The 25,188-nt window shown below is 40.8% G+C and overlaps 1 protein-coding gene across 2 annotated transcripts in view; it reads left to right on the forward strand.

The window, feature by feature from the left end:
• The window catches only part of SLC7A14 (solute carrier family 7 member 14), a 94,279-nt gene extending 70,264 nt beyond the window's left edge, over positions 1 to 24,015 (forward strand). For both annotated transcript variants that reach the window (XM_077487996.1, XM_077487997.1), the window contains 6 exons: positions 477 to 713; positions 5,292 to 5,509; positions 16,159 to 16,305; positions 16,970 to 17,178; positions 17,266 to 18,143; positions 23,387 to 24,015. In XM_077487996.1, the coding sequence (XP_077344122.1) occupies positions 477 to 713; positions 5,292 to 5,509; positions 16,159 to 16,305; positions 16,970 to 17,178; positions 17,266 to 18,143; positions 23,387 to 23,706 (2,009 nt within the window). In that variant the 3' untranslated portion in view covers positions 23,707 to 24,015. The remainder of the gene's footprint in view (positions 1 to 476; positions 714 to 5,291; positions 5,510 to 16,158; positions 16,306 to 16,969; positions 17,179 to 17,265; positions 18,144 to 23,386) is intronic.
• The last annotated feature ends 1,173 nt before the right edge of the window (positions 24,016 to 25,188 follow it).

Raw genomic sequence — 25,188 nt, forward strand, 5'->3', positions numbered from 1 at the left:
CCAAGGAGGGGGTAAGGGAGAAAGATTTAAAGCAGAGCGGGATGACGGGGGCACTTAACCTGACCATGGTATCAGGGCTCAGCAGCCATGATTACCGTGGTTAGCACATACATGGGGACACAGGAACATGCAGGATCAACCAGGTATATTACAACATAGGAGGGGACAAATAACACAGCACAAGCACTGTGCTATTGATCATGCCTTAAAGGAACAGGATATCTTTATTTATTTTTAGGGTTACAACCACTTTAAGGTTCTGAATACTTTGTGTCGTGATTAATGTATTCTTTTATTAAGGTTATCTGAAAAAGTACAAATGGCGACAGATTCTATATAAAGGTCTTGTACCCACAAATTTTAAATGTTTACAAACCAATAACTTTGCTCCTGTTATCAAATGTTTCACTTCTCTGTATTTAACAATGTTAGGATTTAGAATTAATTCCTGTAAATCTCTGGTGTCATTTGTGCAGGTGTGTGCTATGCTGAATTTGGGGTTCGTGTTCCCAAAACTACGGGTTCTGCTTACACATACAGTTATGTCACTGTTGGTGAATTTGTGGCTTTCTTCATTGGATGGAATCTAATCTTGGAATATCTGATTGGTACGGCAGCTGGAGCCAGCGCACTCAGTAGCATGTTTGACTCCCTCGCCAATCACACCATCAGCCATTGGATGATTGAAAGTGTGGGGACTTTAAATGGATTAGGTAATTACTTATCTTCTGATGTTTTTTTTTTTCTAATATTAAAAAAAAATTTTTTTAAAGTGCTCCACTGCCTAGACTATGCATACGAAGGCATGTATGTATATAATCTGAAGAAGCTATAAAAGTATTTTTTTTTCATTTTTAAATACATTGTGGAAGGATTAGGCCCTTTTCAAACAAACACCCTCAAAATCCATTTTAGCAGGGCATTCTAGACTGATCCCTTGCTGAGTCAAATGTAATATCCATATCTGTTTCGTTTTTTTGTATGATGGAGTAAAAACAGACCCATGTAATCACTATAGGTGTGCTGAATGTAAACAAATGTGCATCCATCCACCTATATCCACCAACATCTGGTCAGGTTTAAGTACAGTAAAAGGACCTGGGTGCAAAATGATTGTGTTTAGTCTGATGAATATGAATAGACCTTGATGTAAGTGAATCAAAAATGGACTGACGGAAAATCCATGTCAAAGGGGACTTAGAAAAGGTTGATTGCTGTTGGCTATCTGCTAGATTTAGATCTGTGTTGTGTTCCTTTTAAATATATTCACCTTCTCTTGATGCCCAGGTTAGCATTGTCACCAAGACAGAAAGTAATGGTAAATCCAAAATTTGTCAGTAGAACAAGAAGTGAGAGTAAACCTTCCAATAACGCTGCAGTGAAAACAGTCTAATAGGGTAATTCCTCTCACTTTACAAATATATCCTCACACTTCCTGTTGGGTGTCTGTGACAAGATGTTAGGGGAGATCCCTTCACTGAGACACTAACTAAATAGACTGAATAAAATAGACTGAGTTGTATATGGATTGCACATATGACCAAAAATACAATGTAGTTGGATAATAAAAATTCGGTCAATACTTGGTCAACTTGAACACATAAAAGATAAGCACAAGTGTAGAGCCCTAAACTAGATTCAGGTAATAATACAGGAGTAGAATGGGAGAAGGGGAGGGAGGAAGAGGAAGAAGGGGAAAGTTGTGACAGGGAGATCCAAACTAACAACCAACCACAATAAAGGGGTATGAAAACTGTTGGACTATTAATTTACAAGGACCATATCTAACTACAACTCCAAGGAGAAGAAAAAACCCAGTACAATGTGCACAGATTGGAACAGTTGTTGTCCAGTCAACACCTCAAAAGATATTGAGGAGTGGAACAGTATCACTCCAAACCACACTAAACAGAAAGAATCCCTATAAGCCTATAATATAGTCCTTTGCTAGCCATATTCTTAAAGGGGTTGTAAAGGTAAATATTTTTTCACCTTAATGCATTCTAAATTAATTAATTCTAAATTAGGATAATAAGCATGTTATACGTACCTGTTCTGTGCAATGATATTACAAAGAGTGGTCCAAGCCTCCTCTTTTGGGGTTCCCCTTCCCCAATAATCTTGCCTCCTCCTCTTCTGTGTCTGCCACCATAGCAAGCCACTTGCTTTTGGAGAAGACATGTGAGCTTGATCCCGAGCTGAGCTGTCTGCACCTATAGACACAAACAGTGTGGCTCAGCCCTGTCCTCTGCTCCCGCCTCTTAGCATTTGATTGAAAGCAGCAGGAGCCAATAGCACCCACTGTTTCCTCAGTGCCTTTGAAAAGGGGGAGAGGGGAGAGAAGAGGTGCAGCCGGGCACAGCTCAATTGAGGACTCGGGTAGGTATTTAGGGAAGTGGGGGAGTAGAGCAAATTGTGAAACATTTTTTGCCTAAATGTAGGAAATAAGGTTAATAAACATTTTAAAACTACTTTAAAAATAGTAGTCCATGTGGCCAGCGATGGAGATTTAGTGGATCTCCACATTTTGGAATTGGTTGTTTGGGTCACGACAAGGCAAGATCAGAGAATGCCAGCTTTAATACTCTTGTTCAAACCAGGTAGCAAGGGCAACAAAGCAATCTCAGGAGACATCCTCATTTAAGTAGATTTCATCAAACCATGGGCATTAAATACCTTCTGCCAAAATGATCGTACTTTGCTACCGACAAGTCTTTTAACCCTTTTCTACTCTAAATTTTAAAGATACAGGGAAGGGAAAAACAAGGGGCTGGAGGGTACCAACCCCCGGGACTTTTAAGACGGTACCAGATATGAAGGCAGGAAAATCACATGCCAAAAGTAAAATCAATATAATTTTATTAAGAACACAAATACATAAAACATTTCCGGAAAGGGAAAGTATAAATATATGTAACAACTCCTAAAGTACAAGAGATGGTACAAAATCATAGATAACTATACATGTTACCGAGCTTGTACATTAAATATGCTGCATTTTTCTCTACATGTTTCGCTCTCCTGAGCTTCTTCAGGATATTGCAGCGTATACAGTTACAGAAAGAAACTGAAAAAATTAAGTAATAAATAAATTTACTAAATGCATCTGAGAAATTTAAAGCAAACATTTCTGTGTTGAGTTGAGTATCTGCTCTGACCAACCTTAGTTGATCAAGGCACATATACTTCTTATTAATTAGGTTATCAAAACAAGGACATATATTGTAAAGTAATGTAAAACAAATACACGTTGATATATTGAGGAAATGTGTGTACATCATTTCCAACATTAAACAGAACAAAACATTTCTAAACAATCCAATTGAGGTTTAGCAAAATGGCCGCCTTACCCAGTGGGTCCTACATCCATGCTCAACAAAAGATTGATCAAGTCGTCTTTATTGTGTGGAGAAAGCCAAATATTAATAGATAAATGCGCCAACGAGGAGCCCCGATGTTCCCCGGCAGTCTGCAGAGGCACGAGATATATGGTAGAGTGAACACAAATATATAGATTTAGGCCAAAAAGAGAGAGGCAGATATTAGTCATATAGGGACATACCTGAAAGGTGTCAAAGATGTGAATATTTTTGGGCCAATTTTAAAGTGTAGAGGACAGTATACCTAGAAGTAACCGTTACTTAACATAACCTGGAGTTGGGTCCTTTACAGAAAGAATTGGACTGTAAGGGTTAAAAGCAGAGAGTGATAAGGACCAAAAGAAAGTTCCCCAGCAAATGCTAGGCAGCCTTTCCGTGTCCCAGAGGGCTCACATATAAAAAGTAGCCCACAGAGTATTTTAAATAGGGTTCCGGACTTTACCTTTCACAGGAGAACATGAAAAAGGTTATGGCATTCCATCCAGGTTGCACCAGAGTGTCAAAAAGATCCTTCTCTGTCAATTGCCAAGTAGGCAATGGCAGAGAAGGTGTTTTAAACTCGTGGCTCCAGCCCAGCAGCGTCTGACGTCACCCCTGGGCTGCAGGCGTGTTTTTCTAGAGAGGATTCCCCTTACCGAGCGAGATTTTGTTATTGCGCATGCGCGGGCGACGTGATTCACGTCCTTCCAGTGCATCGGCCATTTTCAAAGATGGCAAGCATTCAGGCGTTGCCCACCTCTGTGTGCTGTGCCTGCGCGAACGGCGAAAACCACGTCCTTTACACGCAGGCCACCATGATGGAGAATGGCAGAACTGCCCATTCGTATGGCCTTTTCTACTCTATTCAAAACAAGCAAACAAATAAGGAAATTGACTATACACAAACCATTTAAATACTTTAAGGTTCATAGTCTGGACACAGGTGCACTTTAAGGCCCCTTTCACACGGGACGGATCAGTAATGATCCGCCCCATGATGATCCGCTTGCTCAGCGAGGATCGCTCCGTTGTCCCCGCTGAGCTGGCGGATAATAGAGCGGTCCCTGCACACTGTGCAGGGACCGCCCTGTCAGCTCGGACGAACACGGACCGCCTGTCCATGTTCATCCGATCCACTCTGCAGACGGATAGAAAAATAGGATTTTCCTCCGTCTGCAGAATTGGACAATAGCGGAGGCGGACGATATCGGATGATTATCCCATAGGAATGCATGTATGTCCGTATTTCATCCGCAAACGGATAGATGAAATACGGACATAATGTCCGCATGTGTGAAAGGGGCCTTACTCATGTGTATGCCACACACTTGTATAATACTACCATTTTATGATTTGGTTTGGAACTGATCTTAATGTCTGTTTAGTAGCTAAAGTCTGTACTATTTGATTCATGTGCATGATGTTTATATATGATGTTTTGACAGTGAAGATTAATATTTTAGGATAATGTCCCTTAACATAGCTAGTATTTCCCTTTTTTTCACTCTGTTGGTGTAACTGGCAGCATAAGTTTAATGTAATGTTTTTGAACATACCTGCCATCATTTCAGCTGTGTCATCTGTCACTTAGATGAATGCAATAAAAGCACATAAGAAGCTGACAGAAGGGCTAGCAATTCTTATGTGACATTGCAGTCTGTGTTTATAAATGTGCACGCTCTAGTACAGAAGATGATGCATGAGCTGCAGAGAAGCACAGCCTACCAACTATCTGCAGGCCTGAATCACCAAAGTGTATTACTCACTCTTATGACTCATAATCAGACACTTGCTGCTGGCAAAACCATCCTTCTTAATGTGATCAGATGGCGGTGACTTGTTTCATAATGAGTTTCGCCTTATATTTCTTTGTAAAACAAAGGTCTACATACTCTATAGTGATATTTATGTATGCTCCCCTTATTTTCCTAGGAAAAGGAGAAGAATCCTATCCAGATCTCCTTGCTTTGGTCATCGCAGTCATTGTGACAATAATTGTGGCCTTGGGAGTAAAGAATTCCGTTGGCTTTAATAATGTGTTGAATGTGATTAACTTGGCCGTGTGGGTGTTTATCATGATTGCTGGCCTTTTCTTCGTCAGTGGAAAAAACTGGTCGGAAGGAAATTTTCTACCATATGGATGGTCAGGGGTATGAGATTTTTACTAATTTAGCTGATATCTTGTTCTGAAAATTGTATGTTATATATATATATATATATATATATATATATATATATATACATCTATCTCTCTCTCTCTCTCTCTCTCTCTATATATATATATATATATATATATATATATATATATATATATATATATATATAAGCTGGAAAGTGCAAAATCAGGCTCACTACTGCATAGAAACCAATGAGCTTCTAACCCCAGCTTGTTCAATTCAGCTTTGGTAATAAAACCTGGAAACTCATTGGTTTCTATGCAGAAGTGAGCCTGATTTTTAACTTATTTTAGTAAATAAACCCCATTGTGTACTTTAAAGTGGGGTATGCCTGTGTGTGTGTATATATATATATATATGTATAGATAGAGAGAGAGATATCTATGTATATATATACTGTATATTGAATTCTGGATTCCATAATGTGAAAAAAAAATTGCAACATGTAGCACTGGCATCATGCTATACAGCAGTGAAAGATGTTTAGAAAAAATGTCTGCATGTTTATACTTTATAAGCTGTAAGCTTTTTTTTTTGTCCATTGACTTTGTAGAACTAAGTAATGTAATTGTGTTTTACAAATATTAACCACTAGAGATCCACGCTATAGCCAAATGACGGCTACAGCGCGGACCTGCTTTGCCCCTTGTGGGAAAAAAAATGATAAAAATTTAATTCGGGTACAGTGTTGTATGGCCGTGCAATTGTCATTCAAAGTGCATCAGCGCTGAAAGCTGAAAATTGGTCTGGGCAGGAGGGGCGTTTAAGTGCCCAGTAAGTAAGTGGTTAAATCTACAAAGAAAATCCACACACTTTGAAAAAAAATAGACAAAGCGCAGAAATTGCCCACCTTTCATGTTGCAAACGTTTTATCAACTATTGTTGCTTAAACACGCTTAAACACTGTCAGCCATAAATAAATTCACATACAACAGAAAGATATGCATAATAAAGAGAGGCACACAAAGAAAGAGAGGTGATGATATGTTGATATGATAAAGATTGAAGACGTTTCATGATGATATAAACATTAAGGCGTATGTGCACATTGTTCAATTTTACTTTTCTCAGTCATTTATGTATGTTACAATCAGAGAGAAAAACAGATGTTTATATTGAGTTCATTGATTTTTACCCAGGGATATTAACACTGGCCAATGGTGATCTTAAAGTGTCATCAAACCCACATCGTTAAAAACTATCAATAAATGATGTATTACATGCTGTTCATACTGAGTTCACTATGGGATTCATTTTCTGCATTCTCCAAAAAACCTGGTTGATCCTACTGATCTCAATCTCCTCCTTCTGTCCATGTCCCCACTGCAGGATTTTGCAGAGCCGTGTTGACAGCTAGCGCGGCTTCTATGCTGAGCATTTCCTCCTTGATCACATCTGAAGCAGCCCATGTGACTATAGCGTTGCACATGTGGGTGTATACTTTCTGGTAAATAACAGCCCACTTCCTCCCTCCTCCTCCATGCTCACTAAACAGATAAACACAATATAGGCAGGTTAATACATCTTGATTGATGGAGGCTTCACCTTCAATCACGTGCAAGCCACAATGTTTGTTTCCTTACACATAGTAGGGCATTATTTGCAAAGTGAAATTTCAGCATCTTCACTAAGTTAAAGGAAAATTCCCTGGCAAAGTGAAATTTTGTGAACAGCCTATTCACATTTAGTATATAAACCCCACTGTAAACTGGTTTCTTAACCACCTTCAGACCGGACCATTTTGCTGGTAAATGACCAGAGGTCTTTTTACAATTTGGCACTGCGCTGCTTTAACTGGTAATTGCGCGGTCATGCAATGTTGTACCCAAACAAAATTTGCATCCTTTTCTTCCCACAAATAGAGCTTTCTTTTGATGGTATTTGATTGCCTCTGCGATTTTTATTTTTTGCGATATAAACGTAAAAAGACCGCAAATTTTGAAAAAAAATGATATTTTCTACTTTTTGTTATTAGAAAAATCCAATAAACTCAATTTTAGTCATACATTTAGGCCAAAATGTATTCAGCCACATGTCTTTGGTAAAAAAAAAGTCAATAATTGTATATTTATTGGTTTGCGCAAAAGTTGTCGCATCTACAAACTAAGGTACGTTTTCTGGAATTTACGCAGCTTTTAGTTTACGACTGCCTATCTCATTTCTTGAGGTGCTAAAATGGCAGGGCAGTACAAAACCCCCCCAAATGACCCCATTTTGGAAAGTAGACACCCTAAGGAAATTGATAAGTGGCATGTTGAGCCCATTGAATATTTTATTTTTTTGCCTCAAGCGATTGAATAATGACAAAAAAAATTTTTTTTTTTTTTTTTTACACAAAGTTGTCACTAAATGATATATTGCTCACACATGCTATGGGCATATGTGAAATGACACCCCAAAATAAATTCTGCTGCTCCTCCTGAGTACGGGGATACCACATATGTGGGACTTTTTGGGAGCCTAGCCGCGTACGGGGCCCCGAAAACCAAGCACCGCCTTCAGGCTTTCTAAGGGCGTAAATTTTTGATTTTACTTCTCACTACCTATTACAGTTTTGAAGGCCATAAAATGCCAAGATGGCACAAAACCCCCACAAATGACCCCATTTTAGAAAGTAGACACCCCAAGCTATTTGCTGAGAGGCATTTTGAGTCCATGGAATATTTAATATTTTGCCACAAGTTGCGGGAAAATTACAAACTTGAATTTTTTTTAATTTTTTTTTTCACAAAGTTGTCACTAAATGATATATTGCTCACACATGCTATGGGCATATGTGAAATGACACCCCAAAATAAATTCTGCTGCTTCTCCTGAGTACGGGGATACCACATATGTGGGACTTTTTGGGAGCCTAGCCGCGTACGGGGCCCCGAAATCCAAGAACCGCCTTCAGGTTTTCTAAGGGCGTAAATATTTGACTTCACTCCTCACTACCTATTACAGTTTTGAAGGCCATAAAATGCCAAGATGGCACAAAACCCCCACAAATGACCCCATTTTAGAAAGTAGACACCCCAAGCTATTTGCTGAGAGGCATGTTGAGTCCATGGAATATTTTATATTTTGCCACAAGTTGCGGGAAAATTACAAACTTTTTTTTTTTTTTTTTTTTTCACAAAGTTGTCACTAAATGATATATTGCTCACGCATGCCATGGGCATGTGTGAAATGACACCCCAAAATAAATTCTGCTGCTTCTCCTGAGTACGGGGATACCACATATGTGGGACTTTTTGGGAGCCTAGCCGCGTACGGGGCCCCGAAAACCAAGCACCGCCTTCAGGCTTTCTAAGGGAGTTACAGTTTTGAAGGCCATAAAATGCCAAGATGGCACAAACCCCCCCCCAAATGACCCCATTTTGGAAAGTAGACACCCCTAAATTTAGGGGTACACTAGTGAGACTAGGTAATAAATGGCGGGTGCCCTGAAACTATAAAAAAAATAACTAACCAACCAGCGTCACCTGTAACAGTTATATGGTGATCACTGGTGAAAGGGTTAACTAGGGGGCAATCAGGGGGCTTTATGCGGTAGTATATGGGGGTCCCTGGCGCTATAAAAAGCTGCGGCGAACCTAAATACCTACCTGCCTAACTAGCGTCACCTGTGACACTAATACAGTGATCAGAAAAACGATCGCTTATTAGGCTGGGTTCACACTGGAGCGATGCGGGAACGCCACGAATCCGCGGCGGGTTCCCGCATCACATGCCTCCCGGCGGCAGTTCACACTGCCCTATGCGAACTGCTGGGAGTGTCAGTGAAATGTTAATGACACCCCCAGATCAGTTCGCATATCGCAGTGCGATCTGCAAACTCTGATCGCATGGTGTGAACACCCATGCGATCCGATTCTGCTGCGGACCAAAAAAAGGGTCCCGTGCGAGTTTGCAGCGGGTGCGACACGAATTCAGCCATACTATCTGTATGGCTGAACTCGAATCGCACAGAGATCGGATGTGATTTGCACTGCAGTGCGGTGCGAATCACATCCGTTCTCATAAACCGCTGCAATGTGAACCCAGCCTTAGTGACACTGGCGACGGGGGGTGATCACGGGGTTAAACCTTTATTGGGGGGGTTAGGGGGGTACCTTAGAACTAAAGGGGGCTAACCCTAACTGCCCTAACAGTTATTACAGTCACAAATGACACCCGCCGGGTGATCAGGGGGTTAAACCTTTATTAGGTAATAAATGGCGGGTGCCCTGAAACTATAAAAAAATAACTAACCAACCAGCGTCACCTGTAACAGTTATATGGTGATCACTGGTGAAAGGGTTAACTAGGGGGCAATCAGGGGGCTTTATGCGGTAGTATATGGGGGTCCCTGGCGCTATAAAAAGCTGCGGCGAACCTAAATACCTACCTGCCTAACTAGCGTCACCTGTGACACTAATACAGCGATCAGAAAAACTACCGCTTATTAGGCTGGGTTCACACTGGAGCGATGCGGGAACACCATGAATCCGCGGCGGGTTCCCGCATCGCATGCCTCCCGGCGGCAGTTCACACTGCCCTATGCGAACTGCTGGGAGTGTCAGTGAAATGTTAATGACACCCCCAGATCAGTTCGCATATCGCAGTGCGATCTGCAAACTCGGATCGCATGGTGTGAACACCCATGCGATCCGATTCTGCTGCGGGCCAAAAAAAGGGTCCCGTGCGAATTTGCGGCGGTGCGGCGGGTGCGGCGGGTGCGACACGAATTCAGCCATACTATCTGTATGGCTGAACTCGAATCGCACAGAGATCGGATGTGATTTGCAGTGCGGTGCGAATCACATTCGTTCTCATAAACCGCTGCAATGTGAACCCAGCCTTAGTGACACTGGCGACGGGGGGTGATCACGGGGGTTAAACCTTTATTGGGGGGGTTAGGGGGGCACATTAGAACTAAAGGGGGCTAACCCTAACTGCCCTAACAGTCACTACAGTCACAAATGACACCAATGCAAAAAAAAAAAAAAAAAAGCAATTGGTGTCACTGTGACTGGGGGGGCAGGGGTAATTGGGGGGTGATCGGGGGGTAAAGGGGGGGTGTGAGTGTGCCTGGCATGTTCTACTGTATGTGGGGTGTGTTGGTGCAACTCACCGAACCTCTCTCCTCGGTGCCGGAACGAAAACTACCGACACGGAGGAGAGAATACATCACTTCCTCTCCTGTGTTTACATTACAGGAGAGGAAGTGATGTCACCGGACATTTTCATTCGCCGGGAGCGATCGCGAGGGGGTGGCCATGAATGAATGGCCGTCCCCTCGTCCGGGATCGCTCCCGAACGAATACCGACCGCCGCAGGCACCGGGCGGGGGCCCGATCGGGCCCCCGACCGGCGGGCAGGCAAGGACGTACATGTAAGCCCTTATGCCTGCCCGTGCCATTCTGCCGACGTACATCGGCGTGCGGCGGTCGGCAAGTGGTTAAAGTGGAGTTCCACTCATTTTTTTCACTTTCAATAAATCCCATGCCGGTCCTTATTTCTCTGTTAAATGGCAAACCTTATTTTTTTCTAATACCAAAATCTCACACTATTTCCTGTCCAAAAATTACACGAATGGGAGGAGTTGCTATGACAACGTGTCAGGAGGAAGGAGTGCCACGTGGTGGCATTACTGCACAGGCGCAAGATCGGGAGGTCTATGCTGGGTAGCTAACTGCACCGAATCCTGGAAATAGATACAAGAGGACTTCAGGTGCCCACAGTAGAGATGGACCCTGCCTGCTTCTGAGATCCAGTTAGTTTTAACCTATTTAAGCCTAAATGAAAGGACTACATTCAGGCATGTACTGGCTAGCAGGATTTCCATGGGTTTCCCGGTGGGCCAATGGCTCAGTGGGCTGGTTTTTATGCAGAGTTCGGCGGCAGCGGGAGCGTGGCAGCAAACAATTGTAGGGATTTGGGTAAGGTGGCCAGCGAGGAGGGCAGTTAGATATGAGAGTTCAGAGGGGGAGAAGAGTTCCACCCCCTCCCTAACCACCAAAGAGGCAAACAGAAGCAGGTGCTCCCAGAACCTCGATTCCTCCACCTTCTCTCTGTTCTAAGAACAGTACGGGCCAGGCCGGAGGATAGGCTGACTGGGGGCTCGGAGGAAAAGGATAGGCAAGAAGCGGAGGCTGCCACGGAGCCGCTGGAAGGAGCAGAGCAGCGAGAGCACCTCCTGATCAAGAGGGTGACTCTGTGCTGCCGGCCATCAGGTACCTGGCATCCTACACATATCTGCCCGCACACAGAGCCTGTGGGGGGGGCAGAGGAGGGACTGCAGAAAGGGACAGTGCTATGTGATGTGGTCTGTCTCAGCTCTCCCCTCTTTCAGCCCCCCCTCTTTCCCTCTGTCTCCCAGCCCCCCCTCTGTCTCTTGGTCCCTCTGTCTCTCAGCCTCTCTTTGTCTCACAGCCTCCTCTATTTCTCAGCCCCATCTCTCAGCCTCCCTCTTTGTCTCCCAGCCCCCTCCTCTCTTTCACCTCCTCTCTCCTAAACTCACCCCCTCTCTCTCTCACCCACCCCCTCTCACCCCCTTTCCCTCAATCCACCTTTCTCTCACTCCCACCTCTCTCTCACCTTCTCAGGATATACAATAATGGATGGGGCCTTTTGGTGGGTGTGATTTTTTTTGAAGGGGGGGGGGCAGCATTTTATTCAATTAAAGTGGGCCGGTATGGATGAAGTCCAGGGACACATTTTCATCCCCGTCCAGCCCTCACTAATAATACTTTAATAATACTAATATAACATTAATAATACTATTTAAATGTTGCATATAAGTGGACCAAATTAGGGCAGAGTATTAAAAAATATATATTTACTTGGGGGACTGGAACTCCACTTTACAGAGAAACTGCAGTCTGCACACATAATTTGTAATAAAAACATCTTTGCCATTCTGAAGCTTCTCTCCAACCACTTTGCATATTATTTTATATATACTGTGATTCTGTACTTGCCAAATATGCTGCAGAAATCTCCCTCCACTAAGTCAAGCTGCATCCATTTTAACTGTGGGCAGCTGAAGCTGCTGCCTGTTCACTTCCTGGATTGGCACAGACACACACAGAGGCACACCTCCAGCCCTGCAGCTCTCTTATGACTACCCCATCCCTTCCTGGCAAACTCTCACCAGAGTGAGAGAGAGAGCTGTGCATTAGAGCTGCACAATTCTGGCAAAAATGAGAATCACAATTTTTTTTCTTAGACGATAGATCACGATTCTCGCGGTGTAACATCATCTTTCACATAAAAAAAAAAAAAATTGGGCTAACTTTACTGTTTCGTTTTTTTTTCATTGAAGTGTATTTTTTTTTCCCAAAAAATTGCTTTTGAAAGACTGCTGGGCAAATACAGTGTGACATAAAATATTGCAGCAATTGACATTTTATTCCCTAGGGTCTCTGCTAAAATATACATAATGTTTGGGGGTTCCAAGTAATTTTCTAGCAAAAAATATTGATTTTAACTTAAGAAACAAGTGTCAGAAAAAGATTTAGACTTTAAGTCGTTAAACTTCCTGCATTTACACATTGTGAAAAACTTGGCAGACTGCCTGGATTTTTTCTTTACACACAGAAGTTTCCCTTTGATCTAAGAAAGAAGAGTTAGTTACAATGTTTCATTTGCAAAACTTGGCAGACTGCCCAGATGTTTTCTTTTGACAGCTGAGTGAGCAGATAAGTCTCACCACTTGTTATATGAAAGAACCAGCAAACTCTGCAATAGAGATCGTCATGGGGGCTGAATTGAGATCACGATTTTTTAACGATTAATTGTGAAGCTCTACTGTGCATAATGTCATAAGCCTTGGCTAATGACAAGACAAGAATGAGGAAGTGGGTCGTATAAGGTATTTACTGGCAGAAAAAAAAATACTATCCAAAGTTAATACAACAAGGGCATAAAATGTGATAGATGGAAAGATGAAAAAATTACTGAAGGTCCACTTTAAGTAAATCACTTTTTGTGACTGTTCTAGCACTTCCTGTTGCAGACTGACAACACTACACTGCTGCCTCAGAATTAGCAGCAACTGTGTCAGCCTGCCATGTATGCTCCTTTATTTGCTTATTGGCCTGCCTATCAAATAGGCAACCCAACAGACAACTGAAGGATCATGCATGTCTACAATAGGGAATGATGTTACTGGTGGGCTCTGCAGGTAAGAAACTTTGCAACAAATTTATAAAAAAATATTTGTTTAATAAAGATGTATGCAGTGCTGCATGATGCCAAACATATATAGACAGAAAACATTACACAATGTGGCAGATTGTGTAATAATTATTCCATGTATGGAGCACACTCAATCTTATCAAGAGAGTGACACTGTTAGAAAATAAGGGGTTTTATTTTTTTCTGATCATGTGTTCATTGCAGATGCAATAAATAGTAATAACCTCACTATCTGCATTACTGACTCAAACACAGTAATGGGCAGAATAGGTAATGTGTATAGTATAATGAATGAACATGTTAGTTGAATGGAGAATGCTGTTTTTTGTCTACAGTTTTCAAAATTTCTGCTTTTATGTGCTTTTTCACATAAGGTGCATTGCCTTGAATGTTGCTGCAATTTAATGGGAAATATGCATGGACCTAGAAAAACACATTGTTTTTTTTGGTAGGACTGGTTCAAGTTGATGCAATACCAATTTGGTTTATTAAATCAGGCTGTTTACCTATTATTATACAGGTTTTATATAGTGCCAAAAGTTTGCTCAGCGCTTTACAACATCTAGCAAAATAAATGTTCTCTATCTAAAGTGAATATTAGAGAATAAGATGAAGCTGTGCGCACTTTAAATACCCAATCATGTGTGCCAAAAATAAAATAAAAAACAGGAATTTTTCTGAGCCCATGACTGTTCACTTTTTAACGGAATTTTATATACTTGTGTGTATATTATTTACATGAGTGCATATGAAAACGTTTGGTACACTGAAAAATAGCTAATTCGTTTTTTGAGCAATGCATGTTTAGGATTAATAATATATTTTTTTAAATATATGATGTGTAGTATGTATTTGGAAAATACATATACAGTTTTTACACATGGACCAATAGGAGTATTTATTAAAGGGGTAGTAATCCGCAAAACAAAAAGAAGTCTTCCCCGGCAAGTTAAAGCAGTTATATACCTGCACAGAAATTTTTAATAATAAAAAAAAAACCTGTAGGGCAAAGGCATAATGAGCTAATATGCAGTGAAACACTCACCTTAGAACGAGGTGTCGGCATCGGATCTCAGACCACGCCGAGGAAGTTGACATTTCCCATCGACGTGTCTTCTGGGTTTACGGCTCTGGCGTAGTGAGTGGCTAGAGCCGCATGGGCGCTGGAGTCTTCTTCCTGGCAAGGTCCGGCAGCGCCTGCCGGACCTTCAGCCGGGCCTTCACAGCGCATGTGCTGCTGACGTCATTGGCTGCATGCAAGGTGAATATCTCCTAAACCGTAATTATAGGCTTACCTGTAGGTAAAAATATAAAAATTTGTTATACAACCACTTTAAGAGCATAATGTCCTAGCATGCGTCACATGCTAGTACATTATCAAAGACTTACCCTAAAACAAAGCCCTCCAGTGGCACGCTGTCACTGCTGACAGGGTTTCCATCTTCACCTAATTCTTTCTTCCGGGTTTGCAGGCTCTTGCCATTTGAATGGCCGAACTGCGATGACGTCACTCCTGCACATGCGCATGGGAAACACAGCTGCTGCACAGCTCTCTCAATGGGTGGCATGTTATCCATTGAGAGCGCAGTGCTCGTGCGCTGGTGACTTCACCGGCTGCTACTAAAGTAAATATCTCCTTACTGGTGCACATTTAGCAGATTACTATACCTACAGGTATGTGCATGGATCCTGCAGACACTTAGCAAGCTGTCTGCCCATAACTCCAAAAAGGGCAGGCAGTTACTGAATCGCAGGAAGAATCAATGAACCATGAGGGCGCTCACCAGAGCCTTTGCAGTTTATTGAGAACCACAAGTTGTCAACCAAGTTGTCGACCACAGAGGCCAACGGTACTTGTAGTTTAATTCACAGGAAACTGTTTTTAAATTGTGACAGCATGTTGTTTTCAAATTGTGACAGTGAATGCGGGGAGAAGTTCCCCTGCTCATTGTCACAACACGAGGAATGCTGGCAGCAGGAGGTGGGTCACTAGGAGCAGATTACCTGTTAAACCCTAAATATGGGTGTAACATTTTAAATGCTCCTAAAGGTGAACTTAGCGTTTAAAGAATAGAGATGTGAAGAATGAAGGTGCAAAAAGCAGGTGACAGGCAACAAGAACAAATCTTTTCAAGTATTTGTAGAAGTTTAGGGAGCTGGTAGGGGATTCATTACACTTTCTTTCATGTTTATATTTTCTTTTATTTTGAATATCTCCAAGTGCTTTTCTACATTATATGCACTATAACAGTGCATTTTTATTATTTTTCCACATACAGACAACCTAGTTTATGAACCTGAAAAATATGTTTATCAAAGTTAGATATTTGTTTAAATATGAATGAACGATTTCACATTCATTAGCTATTCTGTTGAACAGTAATGGTACGTTGGGTCTGCTTCAGGAAATAGGGTGTATGATAGAATTTCAAAATTGGTACTTTGTTGACTTTCAGGTTCTGAAGGGTGCAGCCACATGTTTCTATGCCTTCATTGGCTTTGACATCATTGCTACCACAGGAGAGGAAGCAAAGAGTCCCAACACCTCTATTCCATATGCTATCACCGCGTCACTGATTACCTGTCTGACAGCCTATGTTTCTGTAAGTATAACTAATTTTTTTTTAAATTCTATAGTATTTTTTCTGTTTTGAAGTATGTAATTGGAATGATTTTTTTTAGGAAGAGTGAGTAACAAATAGAGCTCTTGAAACATTTATTTTTGAATGTTCACTATTCAATTTAAAAATATTTATTATATAAACATTGTATAATTGATGGGAAAAAAATTCTAATAAGAAAAAGGAGACTTTAGGATTGAATAAATGTGTATATTTATATACAGTAAATGTTATAAAAATTGCCACATTTATGCAAAATTCATCATCCAAATAAGTAAACGTTTAAATAAATTAAATTGCCAGTTTTCCCTAATTATCTTTGTTTATAAGCATACACTGAACAGAGCATTTTTGCTAGCATCTTAAATTGATAGAGGTTTGGAAGTTCATAAGGCCTATCGAGCAGTTTAATATGTTACAATTCATTGACCTAATATTATAGCTTCAGCATGCAGGACATCTATTACCAAACTTAGGAGAGGATTTGCAAATGTTCTCTTATGCAGAATTTTTTTTTTTGAATCTACACATCCATCCTATGAAAAGCATCTGTCTCCTATCTGTACAATATTTTAGCATTTTTAATACTTTGTCTTGTTAGTTGTGTGAGATATGTTGAAGTGGCAATCTTACTTTTGTCTTTTAGGTCAGTGTTATATTAACATTAATGGTTCCCTACAATATGATTGATACCGAATCACCACTTATGGAGATGTTTGTAGCCCATGGATTCTATGTTGCTAAATTCATTGTGGCCATTGGATCTGTAGCTGGGCTTACAGTCAGCCTATTTGGATCTCTGTTTCCTATGCCCAGAGTCATTTATGCTATGTCTGGTGATGGGTTATTGTTCAGGTAAGTAGTGGTTGCGCAGACTGATGCCTGTTTGGAATAACTAATCTTTTCAAAAATGCATTCTGAACTTTTCCTTTTGTATTTTAGGTTTTTGTCCCATGTCAGCTCTTACACAGAGACTCCTGTGGTGGCTTGTATTGTCTCTGGATTCCTGGCAGCCCTTCTCTCTCTTTTGGTCAGTCTTCGGGACCTAATAGAAATGATGTCTATAGGAACTCTCTTAGCATACACCCTTGTTTCTGTGTGTGTACTTTTATTACGTTACCAGCCTGAAAGTGATATTGATGGTTTTGTCAAATTTCTTTCTGAGGAACACACCAAAAAGAAAGAAGGTATCCTTGCTGATTGTGAGAAGGAAGCCTGCTCTCCCATGAGTGATGGGGAGGAGTTCTCAGGTCCTGCCACCAACATATGTGGAGCAAAGAACCTGCCCTCTCTGGGAGACAATGAAATGCTGATTGGCAAATCTGATAAGGCCAACTACAATGTAAACCATCCAAACTATGGAACAGTGGACATGACATCTGGAATTGAAGCTGATGGCTCTGAAAACATCTATCTTTTTAAGCTGAAAAAATTTATTGGACCAAGATATTACACAATGAGGATCCGTCTTGGCTTGCCTGGGAAAATGGATCGACCGACTGTTGCTACCGGTCGAACAGTGACCATCTGTGTCATGCTTCTGTTTGTTTTGTTGTTCATCTTTTGCTCCTTTATCATATTTGGTGCAGATTACGTATATGACCATGTATGGTGGGCAGTCATCCTGGTCATTTTGATGGTACTGTTAATCCTTGCCCTGGTTTTTGTTATCCTTCAGCAACCAGAGAATCCCAAGAAGTTGCCATATATGGCACCATGTGTCCCATTTGTTCCTGCATTTGCAATGATGGTCAATATTTATCTTATGCTTAAACTATCGGCCATAACATGGATTCGATTTGCTGTCTGGTGCTTTGTGGGTAAGTTCTTCAGTGCTTTTAATATTTTGCTAATGTATACATTTGAATATATTGCACTGTTTTACTTGATAACATGTTGTTATCAAGTAAACTTTTTGTGTGTGTGTGTGTGCAGGGGGATTACAATTTTCCTAAAATTCTATCTTGTGAACTACAGAGAATTAAGCAAGCATGTTTTTTGGGGGGTTATATTTGAGATCCCTAGAGGGTTCTATCAGGGAATGTATTAATTGGCAACTTGTTTAGGTGGATTATTCTGCTGTGTGAGGGTGTCTGGATTCTTCTTGTGCCAACAGCTCAGAACCAGTGAAGCCTTTCCTACTGTGTCCTCTGACACCAATGATATTTTTAGCTGTGTGTAAGGGGAATTCTTCCCACTTACCACAATTGTATGTGATTTCCATACCAATATAATACCAATATTCTTTCCAATGACCACCAATGTTGAAGTGGGCACGTCTTCACTGACCATCAATGTAAGGCACGCTTCTGCCTCTGCCAACCAATTTGAAATTGAACTTTTCCACTGCCCACCATTTTTTAAGCGGGCATTTACATAGTTACAAAAAAGACACCAAGTCCATCTAGTTCAACCAAATAAATAAATAAAAAATAATATCATACAATCCCATATAGCCAATCCTATACTCACAGTTCCCTTACTTGTCACCTGTATAAGAGGGCACAACTTTACCAATGTAAGCAGTTTTCTTCCTTCTGCCTGCAAATGTAATAGACCTTTCTCCCAAATGAATAAGCTGCCACTGACCACAAACACGAGGGACAATCTTACCAATAGTCACCAATTTAAGTGGGCACTTCCCAATTGATCATAAATAAAAGGGGGCTGGTCTTCCTCTGAAAACTAATGTAAGCTGCACCTTTTCCAGTGCCCACCAATGTAAAGCCGCGTACACACGGGCGGACTGTATGGCCTACTTAGTCCGTCATACAATCCGACGGACAGTCCGTCCTACTTTCGAATGAACGGACTTGACCACACACGGATGCACAAACAGTCCGTCGAAAGCTTGCGCGATGACGTGTACAGCACGTACGACGGGACTAGAAATAGGAAGTCGAATACACGGCAATGCAACCTTTCGCCGTGTAAATCCTTTCTGAGCATGCGCCATTCTTAGTCCGTCGAACTAGCCTACTGACGAGCGGATTGTCCGCTGAAACCAAAGTATGACGGACAGTATTTCGAAAAATCCGAAATACTTAGTACGCCAGACTGCACGCGGAAATAGTCCGCTGAAGCACGGCTGTCCGCTGAAATGTGTTTCGACGGACTAAGTAGGCCTACAGTCCGCCCGTGTGTACGCGGCTTAAGAGTTCAATCTCAATCTTTCCTCTGGCTGCCAATGTAATAAGACATTCTTCCCACTGCCTACTAATGCAATGGGGCATTCTTCCCAATAACCATCACTTTAAGTGGACACTTCTCCAATCAGCATTTTCTACTAACCAACAATATAAGGGGGTACTTCATCACTGATCATCAGTGGAAGAGGACACATGTACTTCAACAATGACCACCCATGCAAGAGGGCACATCTTCCCTGTAAGGGTAACCTCCCTCTGAGCACCAGGGCAAAAGGGAACTTGCCCCGTGACTACCAAAGTGACCATCAATGTAAATTTGCCCATACACAGAGCATATTTTGGCCACTTCCAGATAAACCAGCCAAAATTCACTCTGTGGGTGGCCCCGTGAGCATTGTTACATCCAAGACCCTCCCACTTGACATCTTTCAATAGAAAAATAGAAGGAAGCAGGCAGAGTCCAATCAGATATAGGCATCATTATGTATTTCCAGCAGTCAGAATACAATAGCCGTAGCAGGAGGTTGGACCCTGATATCAGAGAATTGTAGTGTGAGAGCAATCATATAATACTGTAGTTCCATCATGTAACCTAAAGTAGATATTAGAGGGTCTGTGATTAGTATGAATACACACAGTCCAGAGCCCTCTGCTTTTACATGGTAGTCAAAATCTCTAGACTTCTTATATGTAATAGCTGGTGGGTACATCATTCTAGATATTAATGTGACTCATATTCTGTTTACATACAGTATTTCTAATAGGGTGACACATTAGCAGAAGATGGCTATATTAATGCATGTCGCACTAAGAGCAAACTAGACTTCATAGTTTAGATTTGGTTGCTCTTTGTACCCAGTGGAGCAGAGGACACCTTGTAAAGGGCACAGATGTCTCTATTACATCTCTTCTGGTTGTATTAATTTCAGGCTCACAGGTGTAGATAGCAATTAAATATGCAGCTCTCTGCTGTAAGCATTTCATCTTCTTAAGACTTTGGCTTGCAGCTGTGAATAATAAAGCATGCATATAAAATGTTGCATGAAAGAGACACACACCTAACAAGCAAATAATACATACATTTTCAGTTGCTGTAAAATAATTATCAGATCATTTGCTTCTGTAGCCAAGGACTTGTCAAACAGGGTTCACCAGAGCACATAGTTGGAATTTTAATTTGGCTTACACATGCCAGAGCTCACCATGACTTGAACAGGCATCATTAAATTTCTATGAGCTAACTTTGCTCACATACCATCTGGCACTGCTACACCACAGGCTTCTCTGCACATCAAGAGATTTCTCTACCCCTTATCATGCATATTTCATTTCTGAAGCTGTCAGTAATAAAATAATTCAGTATCACAATCAACAATATAATCCTGATGTGGCCAAATATCATGATGACTGTTTATCATTAGCAACCAAGTATATATACTTCTAGTACAAAAACACAGTTTCGTAAAATGAAAACATGAGAAGGGAAATGAGACGCGGATGGGTTCTTCAGGTTAATTTGGCGTTGTACTTTCACAGTTCATTCTCTGGATATCTTCCAGAGGCTCATTCATTTAACATGCTTGCAGTAATCAGACACCAAAGGAATTTGCTTTCATGTGACAGTATTTACCAGGTTGACGGCTAGTAGAATTTTTGTGGGTGCATATTACTGGATCAGTTCTACTGAACATTCTATAAAGAGATATGGCCCTAAAAGACCAATAGGAAAATCATCATTGGGCTCTTTGGGCCTCCTAGCAGCATTACCCAATACTGAAGCCTGTGTCCAGCTATACTAGTAGCTTATAGTGGGGTACCAATCACTTTAGCTGCAACTTTTATCAACTACCAAATCTTATTTTAACCTAAGCATTTGCCAGGCTATATTTTTTATATTGTGAGGGTTTTTTTTTTAAGATATTCAACCTATGGCACCTTCTTCCATGCCTATCAAGCTAATGGCAAGCAAAACAGGTGGTAGTGTGTCTTACCATAACAAAATTATCCTCGAATGTCAGTATTTTATGTTCAACCACTTACTGTTAGGCCTTAATTTGTGACAAGGCCATCTAAATCCAGGCTTCAGAAATGTCAGGGAAGGTGTGGCAGGCTGCTCATTGGTTCATTATTCTAAGAGAATTCTTTGTTATAGAATTATGCAAAAAATAATGTTTAAAAAGTCATCATTGATGTTTTATGTGTGGGGATATGTGGGAGGAATTGAAAAAGTGGCCATTGAGGAGTATTCCTGGCCATCTATCAGGACAGAGGACTGACAGACAGGCATTGCCCCTGCTTCTGATATATGAAAGAGAAGTCATGTGACATAACAGCGCATGCAGGCCTAAATGTGATAGGTGCTGTCTGAAGTTATTTCTTTTCATGAGACGGTCTAATATTCTTTTCCTGACTCTTTTTTATTATAATCTGACTATAATGGAACAAAAAAGCGTCCAATTTTACCAGGCGATAGTATGTGGAAACTGGTAATTAATAATGTCTAATTGGTTACTGGGAAAAACGTATCTTTGGGCACTGAGGCACATTTGATACATGTGTAAATGTAAAAGTGGCAATCAGTTTGGTTTGAACTGTCATTACTAATTAATATTAGAAGATGAAAACAAAGGTCTGATTTCTTTTCATTGTCACTGGTTTTCACTTTAGAAAATTGGTAGTGAGTTCCTAAGGGCAGTGCCTGTCTGAGAACAATAATACATCAATGAAAGAACTGTAGAAGACCCAGTGGTCACTACTAAAGGTCTAATTTCTGAGAAGTTCACCCAACTAACAGATAGCAGGAGGAGGCAGGAAACAGACCTGGGGCTCCCATTTCAGACAATATCTGGGATGATATTTTTTAGTAAACACAGCTGGTATTACTTTCATCGTGCATAAAATACCATAAAATACATTTTTCATTCTCCACATTTTCCCTCAATTACTACATAGGATTGGCATACGGGAAAATCCTCACTGTAGGACATGTAGCCAAGGGAATCTCAATCACTTTGGTGGTGCCCCAAACTATGATTGATCAAAACTCTCAAAGACATTTTTAGGGTTAATCTAGTGGTGGAACCACTTACCTGTATTCTAGGTTACTATGGTACTTCACTTATGGATGACAGCCTATCTCTGGCTGTCATTAAAGCATTTTGTTTCTCGCTGGATGCTAGCACTAATATGTATATCAATAACTACTCCCTCTGTGGAGGAATGGGTATGAGAATTATATAGATGTATTTTATATGAAAAGGATAACTAATTCTTACAAAATGCAGTGCGTAAATTTGATTCTGTTTAGTCTCGATGGACAGAGCTGATGTGTCCCTTGCCTAAAATTGGAGTTGCTTGATCCTTTCTCCTATGGTCAGAATACAAAGTTTTACTGTATGCTACTGTACCATATTCTGTTCCCACTAGTGTAAAATCCCAGTGTCATGAACTGTATGTTATTGTCTCCTTTTTTTCCCTGTCCTTTGTGGCAGGTTGTCTCTCTGTGTTCTCTACAAAACGCTTTACCAAAAAATAAATTCATAAATAAAAATGTAGAATTAACAAAAGTGTTGGAATTCCTCTTACTTGTCTGGTAGGGTGACATTAAATATGTATAGTAGTTGGAGAACATTTGTGATGTATAGCTAAAACCTTTCTTTTTTTCATTTTGCATAGAGTAGGGAAGGGTTTTTTGCTGCCTGTGTCCTGCTGGGGAAATTTCCCTTTACTTCCTATCTTGGAGAAGTAACACAGAGTAAAAATACATTTTCCCAAAAGTGAGAGGAATTCCAACCATGCAGTGGTCACCAGTTTTCCCATAAGGAACATTTCTCTCACCTCACTTTCATACCATGGAAAAATGTTGGCTTTATTCACTTGCTGCAGTAATATCTAGACCTATTTTGTTTCTGTAGGTTTGCTGATATATTTTGGCTATGGAATGTGGAACAGCACCTTGGAAATCAGTGCAAGGGAAGAAGTACTCCATCAGAGCACGTACCAGCGGTATGACGTTGATGATACCTTTTCAGTCGATGATGGCTACTCTTATGCTCCAGAAGAAGATAAAGCCCAAGACTGGGGAAATGCAGACACAAAAGGCTACTACTATCAGCAGGCAGCGGAAGCACAGGACAGCAATCGGACAAACACCAAATCTAAAACTAAAGGCAAACATAAGCAGGACTTTAATACACTGATTGCCAATGAGGAGTTGGACTACCCTGAGGAATAAACACATTTCATTTATCATCCACAATTGTGGCCTACAGTACAAGGATTTCTTGGGCCCTACATAGGGCTTTCTCTATCTCACACGGTGTACTGCTAAGTTGTAAACAAGTGTTTAACAGTTTGCTGATTTTCATACCTGTTTGGCTTAAATTATCTGGCATAAATTATCTTATATTAACTTATTATATTTTAAAATCGTTACAGTGAACTGAAATATAAATGAAAATGTTTTTTTTTGTTCTTATGTATGCTGTTTGGATCAGGCTGTTAAAATTTGGGAAAATGTTATAAAGGCAATATTGCACTGACATTTTATTACTTATATACAGGTATCTTTTTCTAAAAATAAAATGCTTCTGAGCAATCCATGTAGACCAAGCAGAGCAGCATAAAAGAAAATGTAAGAATGTGTGACAGTGAGGTTTGTTTACTTTAAACATCCAATCATCTGTAGAGCAAAAAACATTATTATTTTTTTCTCTGCACCTGATTGAGAATTCAAAGTGAGCTAGGCCGTACTAGGCTAGGTGAACATTATTTACCCCTTGAATAAACCAGCCCCATTATAATAGCAAAGAATAATTAGACTACTTCAAAGCTTTACAATATCCTCAGATTTTACAGGACAAATTGGAAGATGACTTACTTTAACCAAAAGCCTGTTCCACGAGGAGTTGTAAATATAATGCAATATTCAGAAGCCATTAACACAGCTATTAAAGTGACACTACTGTCATTAAAAAAAAAAGAATACCTAAACAAAGACAGCCTGATAAAATACATTAATAATATATTTCAGTACCAACTCTGTTCAATGCGTTTTTTCTCACTACACCTAACACCTGAACCATCAGTGATCAACTCTTCCAAGTGTGTTTGATACCTCCCCCCCCCCCATCCCAGGTGTTATGCCCCTAGTATGCCCCTGCAGCTCTAGAGGTACACACCAGTGATGTAGTTGTCAGCTAGCAGAGATACAGTGGTAATATATGGTCATTCTTTGCAATTGTAGCATTCCAGCAGGCTGCCAGTTTAACAGGCTGCCTTTATTGAGGACTGTGCTGTGCGTTTGGTTGTTATTAAAGTAGAATTCCAGGCTTATTACTAACTATGCTAACTAGCGCCCACCCCCTTCCATTTCCTATTCTATCTACCCCGTTAAAGAAAGATTCCTATACTTACCTATTCCCAGGGAGCTCCGGTCAGGTCACGTGATCCCCCCAGTGGCCGGCTTCAGTAGAGAGAACACCGAATGCCTGGATGGTGACATCACCCATAGGCTTATTATGGAGCATCTGTTGTCAGCTGTCTCTCCTATCCCCAGAGGCCGCCCCGGGAGCTGATAACATGATTGGACCGGAGCATTTTTTTACACTTAGATGGTGGGAGGGGTGTGAGCAGGTTTAGGCATATTTAGCAATAAGTCTGAAATTCCACTTTAATAACATGGGGTTCTGCTCTACATTTTATAATAAAGCAGAGG

Source organism: Lithobates pipiens, unplaced genomic scaffold, assembly GCF_037356315.1.
Source record: "Lithobates pipiens isolate NorthernLeopardFrog02 unplaced genomic scaffold, aLitPip1_a1.2 Scaffold_18, whole genome shotgun sequence".
NCBI classification, from domain to species: Eukaryota; Metazoa; Chordata; class Amphibia; order Anura; family Ranidae; genus Lithobates; species Lithobates pipiens.